General features: G+C 39.6%; 1 protein-coding gene across 5 annotated transcripts; it reads right to left on the bottom strand.

The window, feature by feature from the left end:
- Nucleotides 1-6,978: 6,978 nt before the first annotated feature.
- On the bottom strand, nucleotides 6,979-13,904 carry LOC107805435 (uncharacterized). Of its 5 annotated transcripts, none has more exons than XM_016629477.2 (8): nucleotides 13,544-13,749; nucleotides 12,751-12,820; nucleotides 11,715-12,686; nucleotides 10,754-10,822; nucleotides 10,447-10,575; nucleotides 10,303-10,353; nucleotides 8,368-8,508; nucleotides 6,979-8,237 (listed from the first exon to the last, which is right to left on the bottom strand). In XM_016629477.2, exons 3-8 carry the CDS (start codon nucleotides 12,621-12,623, stop codon nucleotides 7,206-7,208), a joined length of 2,331 nt encoding a protein of 776 aa, XP_016484963.2. In that variant the 5' UTR covers nucleotides 12,624-12,686; nucleotides 12,751-12,820; nucleotides 13,544-13,749; the 3' UTR covers nucleotides 6,979-7,205. The 5 variants fall into 5 exon arrangements, with proteins under 5 accessions (XP_016484963.2, XP_075084061.1, XP_016484961.2 ...); XM_075227960.1 differs by having other exon boundaries at nucleotides 12,751-12,832; nucleotides 13,544-13,598; XM_016629475.2 differs by having other exon boundaries at nucleotides 11,715-12,820; nucleotides 13,544-13,904.
- Between the last annotated feature and the right edge of the window lie 517 nt (nucleotides 13,905-14,421).

Here is a 14,421-nt window from a genome sequence, read left to right as displayed (position 1 = left end):
GTACGAACACAATTTCCTTTGAAGTTTGCTATGCTTTGAACTAACCCGTGCAGGTATTCGATCGAGGTTAAATTTGACGATTAGGTTTGAAAGCACGTGTTGCACTCTTTTTCCCTTGGATCGGTTTTTCCTGAAGTGGGTTTTACGGCAAGGTTTGTAACGAGGCAACAGTAAAATGTGCTACCCTAGTTTTGAAGACCGGCCTGAGGCCGGGATTGTTGATCACCCATATTGGATCGATAGTATTCGAGCCCTCACGAGCTCAATCTCGAATACTGGAAAAGCCATTACGTCTTAAGTCAGGATCCTTAGAAGGCATTTTTTATTTGATGTTAAAAGCCAAGGCTTGAATATTAAAATTAATTGTAAGGGTCAAACGGTCAAATAAATCGTGCCCGTGCAGCTCATTCTTGCCATGGCAGAAAGATTTTGTGCCTTCGATCATGTACTCTATATGCAAAGTAATAAAAGAAATTTTCCCTCATTGTTTCATCACTTCACATTTGCACCAGCGATATTATCGTTAAGTTTCTTAGAATAAGTAATGGGTTCAAACCCCTTTGAGCCCACGGTCCTCCCCGAGTCGGGGACTATTTTCTGATAATTAGATTGGACAACTCGGGCTATCGAATCCCCGAAGCGCTGAGCCTATTAGGCAGGGCCCGAACATGAAAGGATACGACCAACTTAAAATGGCTCGGAGACGTCCGAGCCCGTACGTAGAAAGTAAGGTCCTTACACATGGTTAAAACCTATGAAAAATACTATCCGGCTATAAGAAGAGCCACCTTCGGCAAAACATCATCGTGTCCGGTTAGAACATTCAAGTATTTTAAAGACTTCATTTTTAAAAATGATATTCCAAAGCCAAAGCAACTCGGAGTCGTTACTTAAACCAGGCCTCATTCGGGCTTTAGGGGAACGAACACTCTGAATTATGTCAAATTCTATGCTACGACATTAATGACATATTTCGAACAAAGAGTTTGCAAGTGGATGCTAAAAAGTAAAGGACACAGTATAGCCGAAGGGAAATTTTTTATATATGTCAAAAGAATTTACAGAGGCGCTAAAAATCAGCCCCAAAATAATAAAACAAATGTACAAAAGAAAACAAAAAATAAACTAAGGCATTTCTACCTAGTCTTCACCAGAGCCCGATTCACTGCCTGAACCCTCAGGCTCGTACATCTCTTTGGCCTCGGCCTCAAGCCTCTTTTTTTCTTCAATCTCGACTGATAGATCAAACCCCGAGCATGCATCTCCTTGAGGGTCTCCCTCTGGGACATCCACTTTACATACTCGGCCTTTCTTATTATACGGGTCTCGTCCACCTCCACATCATTCTTATATTGGGACAGCATATCCTGGACCTCGGAGGACTTGTTTGTAGCTGCCTCTAACTTGGACTTCAATGCGGTGTACTCCCGGCCGAGGGCATCCCGTTCCGAGACGGCTGATTCTAGTTGTGCTCGGAGCTCATCATTCAGCTGAGACCACTTGTCGGCTTATCCTTCATCAACTTGAGCCGGTCCTTGGCCGATACCAAATCTTCTTTAGTAGCCTCCTTTTTCGAGGCCAGGAGATCCATATTTCTTTTCAACGCCTCGGTCTAGGCTTTGACCTCGTTCATTTTGGACCGAAGCTTGTCGATCAGGTCTATCTTCTCTTGGACCTGCGAGGTTGTAGCGTTAGCAGCTGCGCTTAGCCTCTATTATTAATCTCAAATACCTTTACCTTTTCGACCAGAACGGCATGCTCCCGTTTGACCGACGAGGCCTCCTTTTGAGCTTTTTCCAGCTCGGGTTGGAGGATGGGGAGGTCCTTGAGGGCCTCGTCTCTTTGCTCTCTAAGAGCTTTGTACATTTCCTTCTACCAGACATGTTCCTTGAGCTTGAACTCGAGCTGGCTCACCTCTATTCGAGACCGATGGAAGCTCTCAGGATGAAGCACCGAGGCTTGAAAAATAAAAATGATAAGATCATAAGAATATGCTAAGGTTAAATGAACACTCCAAGGGATACAAAAGAAAGAAAAGCATACCCTGTTCAACGCCTGTTGTGCCTCATTGAAAAGGCTCGGTGCATCCACCTTGTTCATATTTGCTTGGTCCTCTTCGGTCACTAAGTAGCAAAGGTAGTTGGCAATGCCAACCGGTCAGAACAGCACCCGGGTATCCGCTGGGATCGTAAACACGATCGTTCTTTTACGGTCGGGGTCCACACTCGAGACAGGGAACTGCTTCACCAGCTTTAGGCTCGAGCTCCGCCCGCCTGACTCCGGCAGAACATCCTTTTTCAAGATCTCCAAGTGACCAAACCTGGAGTAGCCCTCTAATGCACCGATGTCTATGCCTTCAAATAACAGGTTGAGAGCCTCGTTCTGCGGCCCATGATGTCTCAGTTGGTTTTTCTTTGATGGCCTGAGCCTCGTCAAATAGAGACTCTATATGAGATGGCCACTTCGGGATGTCAATGACACTGATGGCTTCTTTCGGAGCAGGAGTCATTTCTCGAGAAGCCGTAGCCACTGGCTTTCCTTCGGGCTCCCCGGCCAAATAGGGTTCGGCCTCCCGGTCATTTCCCTTCGATGTTGCCCGCTCTTCTGCATCAAAGGTCGGTCCATGGGTGACGAACTCCAAGTCGTTATCTTCAGGGTAATCCCTGAGCCGGTAAAGGGATTCAGGGTCTGGTACCCTAGCCCAGGTACTCTTTTTGTTGCTCTTTCGGACCCTGACCGTGATGCTATTCTTCTTGGCTTCGGTGTCCGCGTCCGGGGAACCGGAAGACCCCCTCTTTCTTCTCTTTTTATCCTCCTTCTTCACAGCGGCCTCGGCGACAGGCTATCTCAAAACGGAGGGCTTAGCAGGTGAGGATGGAGCCTCATCCTCATCCACTACCCGAAGCTCAGTGGTCTTGGGCAAACTTATGGAAGGAAGAAAGGGACTTAGTAAAGATGACAATTTAATAGAAAAGGAAACTCAATCGAGGGGAGAACACTCACCATGGGAACGTGCATCCCACTTTCCCTTTGAGAGTTTGCGACATTCGCGCTTAAAGTACGATAACTATTTGCAGATCCCCTTGACCCACTCTTTGAAGCATGGAACTGCATTGGGGACTCGTTCCACCGCTGCACAATGGTAGAACCAGGCAATGAGAAAGAAGAACAAAACCCAAAAAGTATTCTAAATACACAAAAGGAGAAGAACTTACGTGTTAGGTTCCACTTTTCAGGGAATGGCGGGAACTCGGGGAGAATGAGATACTCGATCTTCACCCGAACAAATCTCCCCTGCCAGCCTCGATCCCTGTCTTCATCAGTGCTCGAGAATGGAGATTTCTTTGCTCGACGAACGAGCTTGATTAATCTCCCTCGGAAGATTCGGGGACTGTAGAGGCGAAACAAATGGTCGATGGTAAACCGAGGATCCTCCGTATTATTAATGAAGTGACAGAGGAGGATCACAATCCTCCAAAAGGACAGGTGAATCTACCCAAGGCAGACCTCGTACCTTTTGCAAAAGTCGAGGAGTATAGTATCCACTGGGCCAAGCGTGAAGGGGCATGTTTAAGCACTTAAATACCCCTCCACATGTGTGGTGATGTCCTCATCAGGGCCAGGGACGACCACTTCCTTGCCCTCCCACTTACAGTCCTCCCGAACCGTCGAGATCGTGTCCTCAGTGATGGAGAATATGTACCTCCACACCTCGATCCCCTTGCTTGGAGGCTTTTTCGACCTTAAAGTCGTTGTCTATAGAGCAGCCTCCGGGGATAAGATTTTTTAGATGAGGTTCCGGGGCCGCTTCAGGTACGACCACCTCGACATCATGGCCGGTTAGAAGTTGAAGGGGTGGTCTGTTGGGGCGGTCTGTTAGACTATCTGTGTACGGGTAAAATTAGGGATAATGTTACCCCCGATTTCCAGGTAAAGAAACAAGAGGGAAGCATGATCTGATGCAACCTCGAGTAAAACCGAAGGGCTCCTCATTTTGGAGCCCGGGGAGGACGAAAGGTGCATCCGGGATCGGACACGGCTGAACATCGGATCCGGACAGAGTGAAGTTTCGAGACTAAGGAAAAAGAGAAACGGTTAATCACGATAAGCGGGGAGCCGTAATATTCGCCCTCAACCGGATATTACGGCGCAAATTCTGCCCGATATCAACTGCAGATCGACATTTACCGAAAAGAGAAGATGTTTTATCTTATTTAGACTTGTACTAGGATTGAAACTCCCCTACTATATAAAGGGGAGAACTTTTTCATTTAAAATCACTGTGGGCATGCATATCAAAGCAATAAAAGTTCATTTTCATTCTCTAGCTACTGTTCATTGTGTTCTTCAGCTGCCTAATTATTCGGTTACAATCGAGCCAGTCTCGAGGGTTTGACCGAGGTTAATTTTCAGTGTTCTTTTAAAAGGCCAGTCTTGATGTTCATCACGTTTGGTTTGATTATTTTGCTTCCTTTTACCTTAATTAATCCTTGTTCATAGATCATTCGTGTTAAATTAAATCACGTATTTTTTAACCGCATATAAATTTAATTATTACTCATTTTAAAGGTAAACATGCAGATTAGCAATGGAATTACTTCCCAGTTGTCAAAAGTAAAAGTCTACGTGTTGCGCTGTCAATACAGTGAGTCAGCAGAAGATATAAACCATGTAACTTTTAGAGCTGTAATATGAAGTAGCAGTAAAAGCTTGACTGTCAATTGTAGCAGTAATAGCAATCTAAACAGTGGAATTCCTATGTTACCCTAAATTCTATACAGACGCATCTTGACAAAGTGGGCTTTGAAAATGCCTCAAAAGTAGGGCTGCTTATCGGACGGATTGGACAATTATTTACTCTTAACGGTTTGGCTTATCAGTTATCGGCTTTTAAATGTATTAATCTGCTAACCACCCGATAAGATATCGGGCGGATTGGTATCGGTTTAGTTCTTATCGGGCGGTTTATCGGCATAATTCAATCTATATTGCGTGTATTAATTGTTTGCTGACCATTGTGACTCAAACTAAAATTCTTATGCTCAGCAGACTACATTCCAGTCTATAAAATACAATAGATGAGTCCATTACATCCCAAAGCAAACTACATTACAGATGAGTTCAGAATACATATGTCTTTCCTCCGCCCACAACTGTAAAGGAAAAGTCAATGCTCCCTGATTAATTCTGAAATGATAAAATTTCAGTCTATATTCAAAGTGAGTCCAAAATACATACTTCAAAATGATTAATCCATAAGTGAGCAGACTACACAAAAATGTTTGTCTTGCAGCTAACGCCTAACAGTGCTTGAATTTCTGCAGCTTCAAAGTTCAAACAACAGCTTAATCCATAAGTGAGTAGATCCCTGTAAAAAATATGCATACATCAAATTTCAGTATTAAGCAACGAAGTAGAGACTATGATAAATACTACTGTTAACTAGTATGCATACACCTAAAGCCTATTAACAACTCCGGAAAATAAAAAAAAAACTAATCTCAATTAACTAATATTTAACAAGACTCCAACGGTCTAAACTTAATTGAAATGGGCAGCCATCCCTTTGGTTCGTTAACAAAATCATATATAAGTCTAATGAGCAATTTATTAAGAAAAACAGTCACATAAATGGAGATGGAACATCAGAAACAAATTCATTCATAATTTCAGCCATTTTTATGGAGAAATAGTACAGATTCAGGAATGTGTACCTAAAATACTTGACAAATAGAGTTTGAAACAGCTGATAAATGGCAGAAATGGAGATGAAGGAAGTTCGGCTATGATTTTGATAGCAAGCAGCAGAAGAACAGCAATGTCGACCTCAACTTCAATCCAAAAACAAATGAGAAACCCATAAATTCTCCAAGTAACACAACAGAAATCAGAAAACCTTTTTAATCTTTTTTTTCGTTTTTCTTCTTCAGATCCGGATGTAGAAAAATGGGAATTCATGAATTTTGTTTTAACTTTTTTCATAAGTGAGTTGTGTGTGCATGATGGCGAATTCTCGGCTTCCTTTTGCGTGAAAGGGAATGGGTGAGTGAGGAAGGAGACCAGGCGGCTAGGGTTTTCAAAGGGGGATCCGTCTGTCTTTTTCTTAGGGTTTGGGAAAATGAGTGTTTTAAAGAGAGGGGAGATCCGGTTGGGCCAGGCGGGTCATGAAAATTGGGCTTCTAAAGGGATGGGCTTGAAACAATTATAAAATTAGTCACTTTGGATTCAAATTTTAATTAAAACCAATTTGTGTGGCTAAACTATTATATATATTTTTGGCGTTAGATAGAGTACTGAAAGTCGACGAGATAGAGTGTTGGTGGCTACTGGTTGAAATTTAGGCGTTAGGGTTTCTAAATGTCTAATAGTAAATTAGTAATAGAGAATAGAGATAGAGTACTGGAAGTGGAAGAAGGGTTTTTAATTATTTAATATAGTGGAAGAAGGGTTTTTGATTATTTAATATATATATATGGATAAAAATAAAAATTATATATATTCTTAACGGGTTAACGGATTATCCGTTAAGAAAATTGAATAATCCGCCCCCAAACCGATAAGCCGTTAATAAAAAATTTTCAATCCGTTAAACCGTTAACCCGATACCAATAAACCATTAAACTTCGGTTTCAGTTCGGTTTTGAATACCCCTCCTCAAAAGATTGCTTTATATACTAAATTGGGTGATGGCAATTAACGTAATAATATTGAAAAATAGAGGTAAATATATTATGAATGAAACTGGCATGTCAACGAAGACTAGTCCGCTTTGACTGATGCACTCACTCTTCTATATATGTAGAATGTGACCTCAACAAAGATTATTGTTTTCCCGAAATAAAAAGAAACTATAATTAGCAATACTTATCTTGAAAAAACTATCAATCGAACCTCACGTTTATTAACCCAATTACTTTATGTAGACATTATAACATTATTCTTAAAGTAACTACGCTTTAGATACTGACATACATTTCCTTTGGTAAGTAAAGAAGAATTTTTATTTACCACAAAACTGACATACATTATGACATTAAGCTTAAAGCAATCTGCATTGCACTTGTTAACAAACAGAAAATCCGAAACAGGAGGCTAAAGAGTCATGAGTTTCTTTGGAGTGCATTGTTGCCTGGAAGAAGAAAGAGAGGATTGGGAACTCATATGAGTCTGGGCGTGCAACCATAACCACCACGGCTGAAAAGTCTTCATCTATCCTTTGAATGATTGATGGAGGAAGTAATGTTAGTGGATCCATTGGACGTTCCAAACTTAACTCCCAAGTCAAACTTAGCCGCAAATGCTAAAGTTGACTGAAGAGCCTTTTGAATTGAGCTTGGTTGTGTATTTGCAAGGAACGGTGTCTTTGAGGAGCTAGCGATACCCACACTGCACTTTTGTGCAGACTGATTTAAAGTCTGCCCAGCTGGAAATAGGGAACTCGACTGCCTAAACGGCATTTCGTCAGAAGTTTTTTCTGCTGCACTTGGTCTCCTTTGAATGGGCGATGAAGCACGGTTGAACTCATTAGGACGCGAGATGTCTTGTGCCGCTTTCTCCGCCGAGAGGAAGCTTATACCCCGAGGTGCAGAAGCATGGGGAGTTCTAGTCGACATTTGATTCATGCTCCATAATGAGGCACTTAGGTTGGCTTGATTATCATCCTTGACACTGCCATCCCTCTTGGCACATGTTGCAGCTTCTTTACTATTGTTCATGCCACCAGGCAGCAACTTCTTAACTCCATAATCCATATTAAACAAGCCTGAATATGTGTCACCACCACTGGGCTCAGCTGAAGTTGCTTGACCAAAGGACAGGAAGTTTATTCCTTGTGGTGTCCTCGTGGAAACTCCTTTCATTAACCCATTTGGCTTCTGAACATTATTTGACTTACTATGGATCATTTGACAACTAAGTTTTCCAACATCATCTGCCTTGGAAGATAACCCAGCCTTTTCATGCTTTCTGGCATCACCTTGCATAGACTTGCCATGAGATAAGAACGTTACACCTTTAGGTGTACATGAAGCTGGCTTTTGCACAGGCTCTAATACAGTCCGCTCAGTGCGCTTACCAGGAACAAGCCCAGCTGAACCAGATGAGGAGTTAACGTCTTTATGCAACACCCCATATGTGTTTATTTGCATCAAAGAGTTCGAGTTACTTGGAGCTGATGGTGACATCAGCTCAAGGTTTGAAGCAGTAGGACTTGTCACTGCTGCTATCTTAACAGTTATCTGAGACATGCCAGTGAGACAAGAAGTTAAATACCTTGAGACACAGAGGAAGAAGCCCTCCAAAGAGGTAAGAAAATGAAAAATTGTGACCTAAAAAACTAGAAAACATGAATCGCGGGCAGGAACATACCTCATGTGAAAATAAACAATCAGCACCTCTGCTGCAAAACCCGTTGGATGCATAGTTATTGCACGGATACTTGGAGAGTTGATGATCAAATGGGCAATCATCACCTTTCATGCAAGACTGACGTGCAAAATGACAACATGGCTGAAGAAAAAAAGATATTTACAAAAATTAGAAGCCAGAACAGGCTAGAAGCATGGATATTATTCCACATGATAGAAATAAACACTTGTAAAAGCAACAGTGAGTAAAGGAAAGGGGGTATTAAAATACTGTTTCTTTTCTGATCAATTTGATAGTGCAGCAAGTTACAAACCATAAATTGGAACTTAAACAAGCACACGACATTTTTTCTTGGACATTATGAAAGCAAGCAGTAGCCTCAAACTGCTGCAAACATTTTATGCCTTGGTGTGTTGCCTTCTCAATAAGAATCTAAGCATAGAGCAGACATAAAATAGATACTCAGTTCTATCTCTATAACCTGAAACTGTCCTGTGCCTATCCTACACAGACTAATTTTAATCCACAAGAAAGATATAATATATGGAATTTAAAGCATAGCCTAAAATGTGGAATATAGTTTTACATTGTGAGGTTCTTTTCCTCCCGTTCCCTGCCCCCCCAAATGCCCAATGTTTTCAGGACTGTATTTTCTTCGAGAATTTAATTACTCATTTAAAAATTCATACAAGCCCAAAGGAACTAATGTGCCGCTTTACTTTTTCACCCAAAAATAACGTTGAAATTTGTGCTCCATAACTAAAAAGAAAATATTCTTTTTTTGGTTGAAAAGGAAAGTACTCTTTCTACAACATAAAACGAAAGTACTCATTTTGTTGAAATGAAATAAAAACACTTTTTCTACATCATGAAAAGAAAATACTCATTTTGTAAAATATTTTTTTTACGTCATGAAAAGAAAATACTTATTTTGTTGAAATAAAAGAAAATACTGTTTACTACATCATTTTGTTGAAATAAAAGAAAATACTTTTTTTACATCATGAAAAGAAAGTACTTTTTTTGTTGAAATGAAAGAAAATACTTTTTTTACATCATGAAAAAAAATACTCATTTTCTACATTATTTTGTTGAAATGAAAGAAAATACTTATTCTACATCATGAAAAGAAAGTATTTTTTTTGGTTGAAATGAAAGAAAATAATTTTTTGACATTACGAATTAAAAAAAAATACTCATTTTGTTGAAATGAAAAAGAAAGTCTATGGGGGAAGGGGTGGGGTAGAGTGTGGGGGTAGGGGTGGGTGGGGTGGGGGATGGGGAATAGGGTGGGGAAGGTTGAAAAAGAGTTTTGGAAAATGCTTTCCCTTCTGTTGATGGGGAAAACATTTTCCAAAACATTTAAGCCAACCAAACATGGGAAAACTGGAAAACATTTTCCGAAAAATATTTTCCTTCATACCAAACACACCCTTTAAGTAAGGTTCTTTTCCTCCCGTTCCCTGACCTCCCCGCCCCACCCCCTTCCCTTTAAAGTTGTTAATAATATCCAGAAATAATTGAAAAACATTTTCCGGAAAATATTTTCCTTCATACCAAACACACCCTTTAAGTAAGGTTCTTTTCCTCCCGTTTTCAGACCTCCCTGCCCCACCCCCTTCCCTTTTAAGTTGTTAATAATATCCAGAAAGAGCATATAAAAATTTACAGGTTTGACCCTCATGAATATTTCTAGTTCTGTATCTCATTATGACAAAGTAATTGATAGCAAAAAAGGTGTCAGCAAATGGTGATGATTGAAGTGCTAATAAACATTCAAACTCACCTGAGTGCTATTTCAAATAGGCTATAGCAATTCTCAACTAGGAAACAAGGTATTAATGCCACAATTTCACATCAAAGCCTTCAAATCTCCTAACGTGCCGACAGCTTACAACAATATGATAGAACAAAATAAAAGAAGCATAAGCAGACCTTTGACTTTGTCAAGGGGGTGGTATCATGAGAGAATTTACACTTCTCACCCTGTCAAAAGAAAAATGAACAAGGTTAAATCTCTAAAACATTGAAAGATCTGCTAAATTGAATTGCCTTTTTATATATGAAATTTTAAATTACCTCTGAGCATCTTCCTTTGAGATAATGGCGGCAATATGTCACAACTTTTGGTTTCACCACTGGTGGAAGCTTCAGCCTTTTAACTCCAAGCTTTCTGTTCTTTTCAGCTCGTTTAATTCTTTCTTTGGCCTACAAAATATATTAGATTCTTTAAATAAAGACAAACTAAAGAATGAGCAACTTGATCCTACGAAATCAGAGCATAAGCATATTACATTACCAGATTTAACATTCTTCTGTTAGAGAAGGGTAAAGGAAGATAAACTCATTTACAAATAAATGAAAATTAAGGGAGAATGGGTGACACCTTTTTCTTTGCTCTCTTTTCCTTGGTTAAAGGACCTCTCTTCTTTTTCTTTTTACCGATATCAGCATCCTGCCACAAGATGAACAGAATCAAATATAGCGATATTTGCAGCTAATAAGAAACATAGAAAGTGAGACTGCATGTCAGAAAAACTGCAAACTATACTTTATCCATCTATACCATCGTACTGACTTGGAGACACAAATACGACTTTGAATGTTCAATTAAGAGGCTATCAGAATATAAAATATTTCAATAACCCAATTTCTACTTTGTCCATTCCCTTCCCTCCTCAGCTCAAGCAAGATCATCAGGTAATGCACTACGTACAAAGTATGCAGATGCGGCATGCCAGAGCATCAGTAACTTTAGAAATCTGCTAAAGTCCTACTACTATTTCCTTCTTTCCTTTTTCAGGAGGAGAAAGGGAGGAGAATGAATTAGAGTCAAGTCTTGATGATTTTGCTAGAAGTCAACAAACATGGTAAATGGTCTGGATATTCTATGCATTTACGAACACCAGCTAGAGGTTCAGCTTTCTTTTGTTGAATTTGGGAATGTCTATAATAGGGAATAGTCACACCACAAGTGCAGATGGGCATATGTGAAGTTTATCTCTTTGGAACAGCAAGTGAATTTTGTTTACTTGGATCAATAGCAGATCGGAAGAGCTTCATAGAAGCATGAGAATGTACCGAGTCCAAGACAAGTGAAATTGCTGGACACTTATTGCACTAGCCATATCAAGCGACACTGACAACGTTTCATCTGATTATGAGAGAAGTCAAAATATTCCTAAGAAGGCATTCCCCTATTGCATTCTAACACCGGGCAAACTGAAAAGAATCCGAATTAACCAGAACAGACATGAAAGTTGCACATAGCGGAAAGTGCAATAGTTAGAATGTAAATTAAGTGCAAATTAAGTGCTACAGTAAAAGATTGAAGGGAGTGATCATACCTCTGCAGCATCTATTAAGTGTTTATTTTCTTTTGCCTTTTCTGCGGAGGTTGCGCCAAATTGGAAACCAGCAAGATGTTCTAACTTCATGTCTCCACCAACTTGTTTAGCAACATTCCCACTATCCAAAATGCTGTCATACACACAGAACTTTCTGGTCTCAACATCCTTTGAGCAAAAAACTTTTTCAACATTATCTTTCGGCTCTTCTCCAAATTTTCTTATGAATTTTCCCCCCAAAGAGGTGTAATCCTCATCAACTGCATCAATGGATGAAGAGGCATATGCGTCCCTTTTTTGTGGTGGATTATCGCGAGCATCGAAAGCAAAATCTTCTAGATCAACAATGTCAGCAGGATATTTCTCTGCTTCAACCTTCTTCTCATCCCGAACATCATTAACTATGTCATAATCTGATTCATCAAAAACCATAAAATCCCCAGAAACCTCCCCTTCCTCTATTTCTTTACTCATGGGAACATGGACGGACAAATCTGTTGCTCCAGCAGAAGATATCAAAGTTTCCAATTCCATCTCTTTTAGACGCAAACCATGCTCCATTTCTTCCGTCAAATGTGTCTCAGGAACAGGGATTTCCTCTCCAGAGACCTCTGCAGGTTGTGACAACTCAGCAACTGTATCCGCACCAAAACATGACTCTATAGCTGCACAGACATCATCAATGCTGAGTTCTTTGTCTAATTCTACTGGTCCGACAGGATCAGACTCCTTCACTTCCGATTCATGAGTGCTACACCTATTCCCAGGTTCCTCGACCATTTGATCGTTAAAACTATGAGTTTTGTCTGCCAAACGATTCATATCATCAATATCATTTGTTCTAGCATGGCCTTTGTCGCCTTGTATTGCATCACTTGTACGATTTGAGAGATCTAAATCTACTTCCATTTGTGCACCGGTAAAATCTCTGTATCCAGAACGAGAGCTCCCTTCATTTCCATCACCCGAACCCTGTTGCACTACCAGATTGTCAGACTCCTTATGAGCAGGACCATTAACTAACAAATTATCAGACCTGATGAGATGATGATCAACCAATTCTTCGACTTCATTCTCTTTTCCCAATTTACTGTTGCCATTGTCATCTATACAAACATCTTTGACAAATTAAAAAATGGCTTTGTCAATACCAACATGTTACTATAAGTATAACTTGTATTTAGTATCTTCTCTAAAATTGAAGTCATGTCATATTTAAAAATTAGCGTCGGAACCATAGTTGTGCGTATATATTGTACATGTGTAATCACATGATTATCAAAAGCATATATAGCAGACACTAACACATATTGAGATACATCTGTTGCATGTAAGATACACACACAAAAAAAAAAAAAAAAAATATATATATATATATATATATATATATATATATATATACTCCCTCCGTTTCAATTTATGTGAACTCATTTGACTGGGCACGAAGTTTAAGAAAAGAGAGAATACTTTTGAACTTGTGGTGCAAAATGAGGCACACATATTTTGATATATGTGGGGCTATAAATAATTGCACGAAGTTAAATTATTTCCAAATAAGGAAAGAGTTCATTCTTTTTGGCACGGACTAAAAAGGAAATATGTTCACATATATATATATATGACTATCACAATCGGTCATTCGAATTTATTGCCATTTCAAATTCGAACAACCCAAACTTAAGGCATAGGGATGGCTGAGTGATTACCAAAAAAAAAAAAAAGGAACCTACTAATAGTCACGCAACCACATAGATAAACAGGTAAACTAATACTCTGAGCTCTATTTTCTGTTAATTCAGGCAAAGAAAATAAAAGTTTAGTAATTTTACCTAGTTTTTGTATCTCCGTAGTAGAGTCGGTGGTGGGGCAATTATAGGATAGAATCTGAAGGAGTGTAGTGTAGGTTTGGCTCATTAGGGGTCGTCGGCGATGAGGAGGGAAAGGGAAAGGGTTTTGCAAGGGATTTAGGGCGCCGATATGCGAATTCTCCATTGTTGTTGCTGTAAGGAAGGTCGAAAAGTTTTGAGAAAATCGATTTGAAATTCGTCGGAATTTATGGAGGAGCCGTGAAATTGTGGCGGCTTAACTATGTTGGGAAAGGGGTCAGTTTTTGATTGTACACTTCAGCCCTCCTACATTTTGATTTTCTCACATAACTCCTTCAACTTCTAATAAGTGATAACCTTGTGCAAATGTTTTCTGCTTCTCAGTTCTCATACAAATTAACCGATCATTGCCACAAGAAAAAGCGCACACGCGCCCACACACACACTTGGGAATTATGAAAGGAGAAGAGTAAATAACTTCTTTCTTTTCTTCTTCAGATTCGTCTTTCCCATTTTGACTAATCTAAGTTTTTTTAATATCAAATATACCACTAAGTTAGTTGCTTAGTGGTATTTTTTATTAATAATATCCAAATAAAAATACAAAATATCAGGAGGTCTCACAAAATGAAAAAAATTAACAAAAGAGGGTACATCAAACCTATTACCCAAGCTAAGTATTACACTCAACGTTGGTAGTACATAATGAACTATGAAGGCATGCATACTAGGAATCAAGCATAGCCAAACGACTACATGACCATTGTATGTCCAAAGTGAGCATCCCATGTTGCAAAGTTGCACAATCCAAACTGAGATTGAGTACTTCAATTCCACATGAATATGAATCTTCAATTGGCATTTGGAACTTGCATTCAACC

The sequence above is a fragment of the Nicotiana tabacum genome, chromosome 13 (assembly GCF_000715075.1).
Source record: "Nicotiana tabacum cultivar K326 chromosome 13, ASM71507v2, whole genome shotgun sequence".
In the NCBI taxonomy this organism is placed as follows: Eukaryota; Viridiplantae; Streptophyta; class Magnoliopsida; order Solanales; family Solanaceae; genus Nicotiana; species Nicotiana tabacum.
Note: the sequence above shows the minus strand (reverse complement) of the source record. Positions and strands in the feature narration are given on the sequence as shown.

What these genes read in the sequence shown, in the direction of transcription:
- LOC107805435 (XM_016629474.2), bottom strand. Translation starts at nt 13,706, where the DNA reads ATGGAGAATTCGCATATCGGCGCCCTAAATCCCTTGCAAAACCCTTTC. An exon ending in CCCCCTTGACAAAGTCAAAG is followed by an intron (nt 8,509 to 10,302) that starts GTCTGCTTATGC and finishes TTTTTTCTTCAG; the next exon opens with CCATGTTGTCATTTTGCACG. An exon ending in ATTGTTTATTTTCACATGAG is followed by an intron (nt 8,238 to 8,367) that starts GTATGTTCCTGC and finishes GGCATGTCTCAG; the next exon opens with ATAACTGTTAAGATAGCAGC.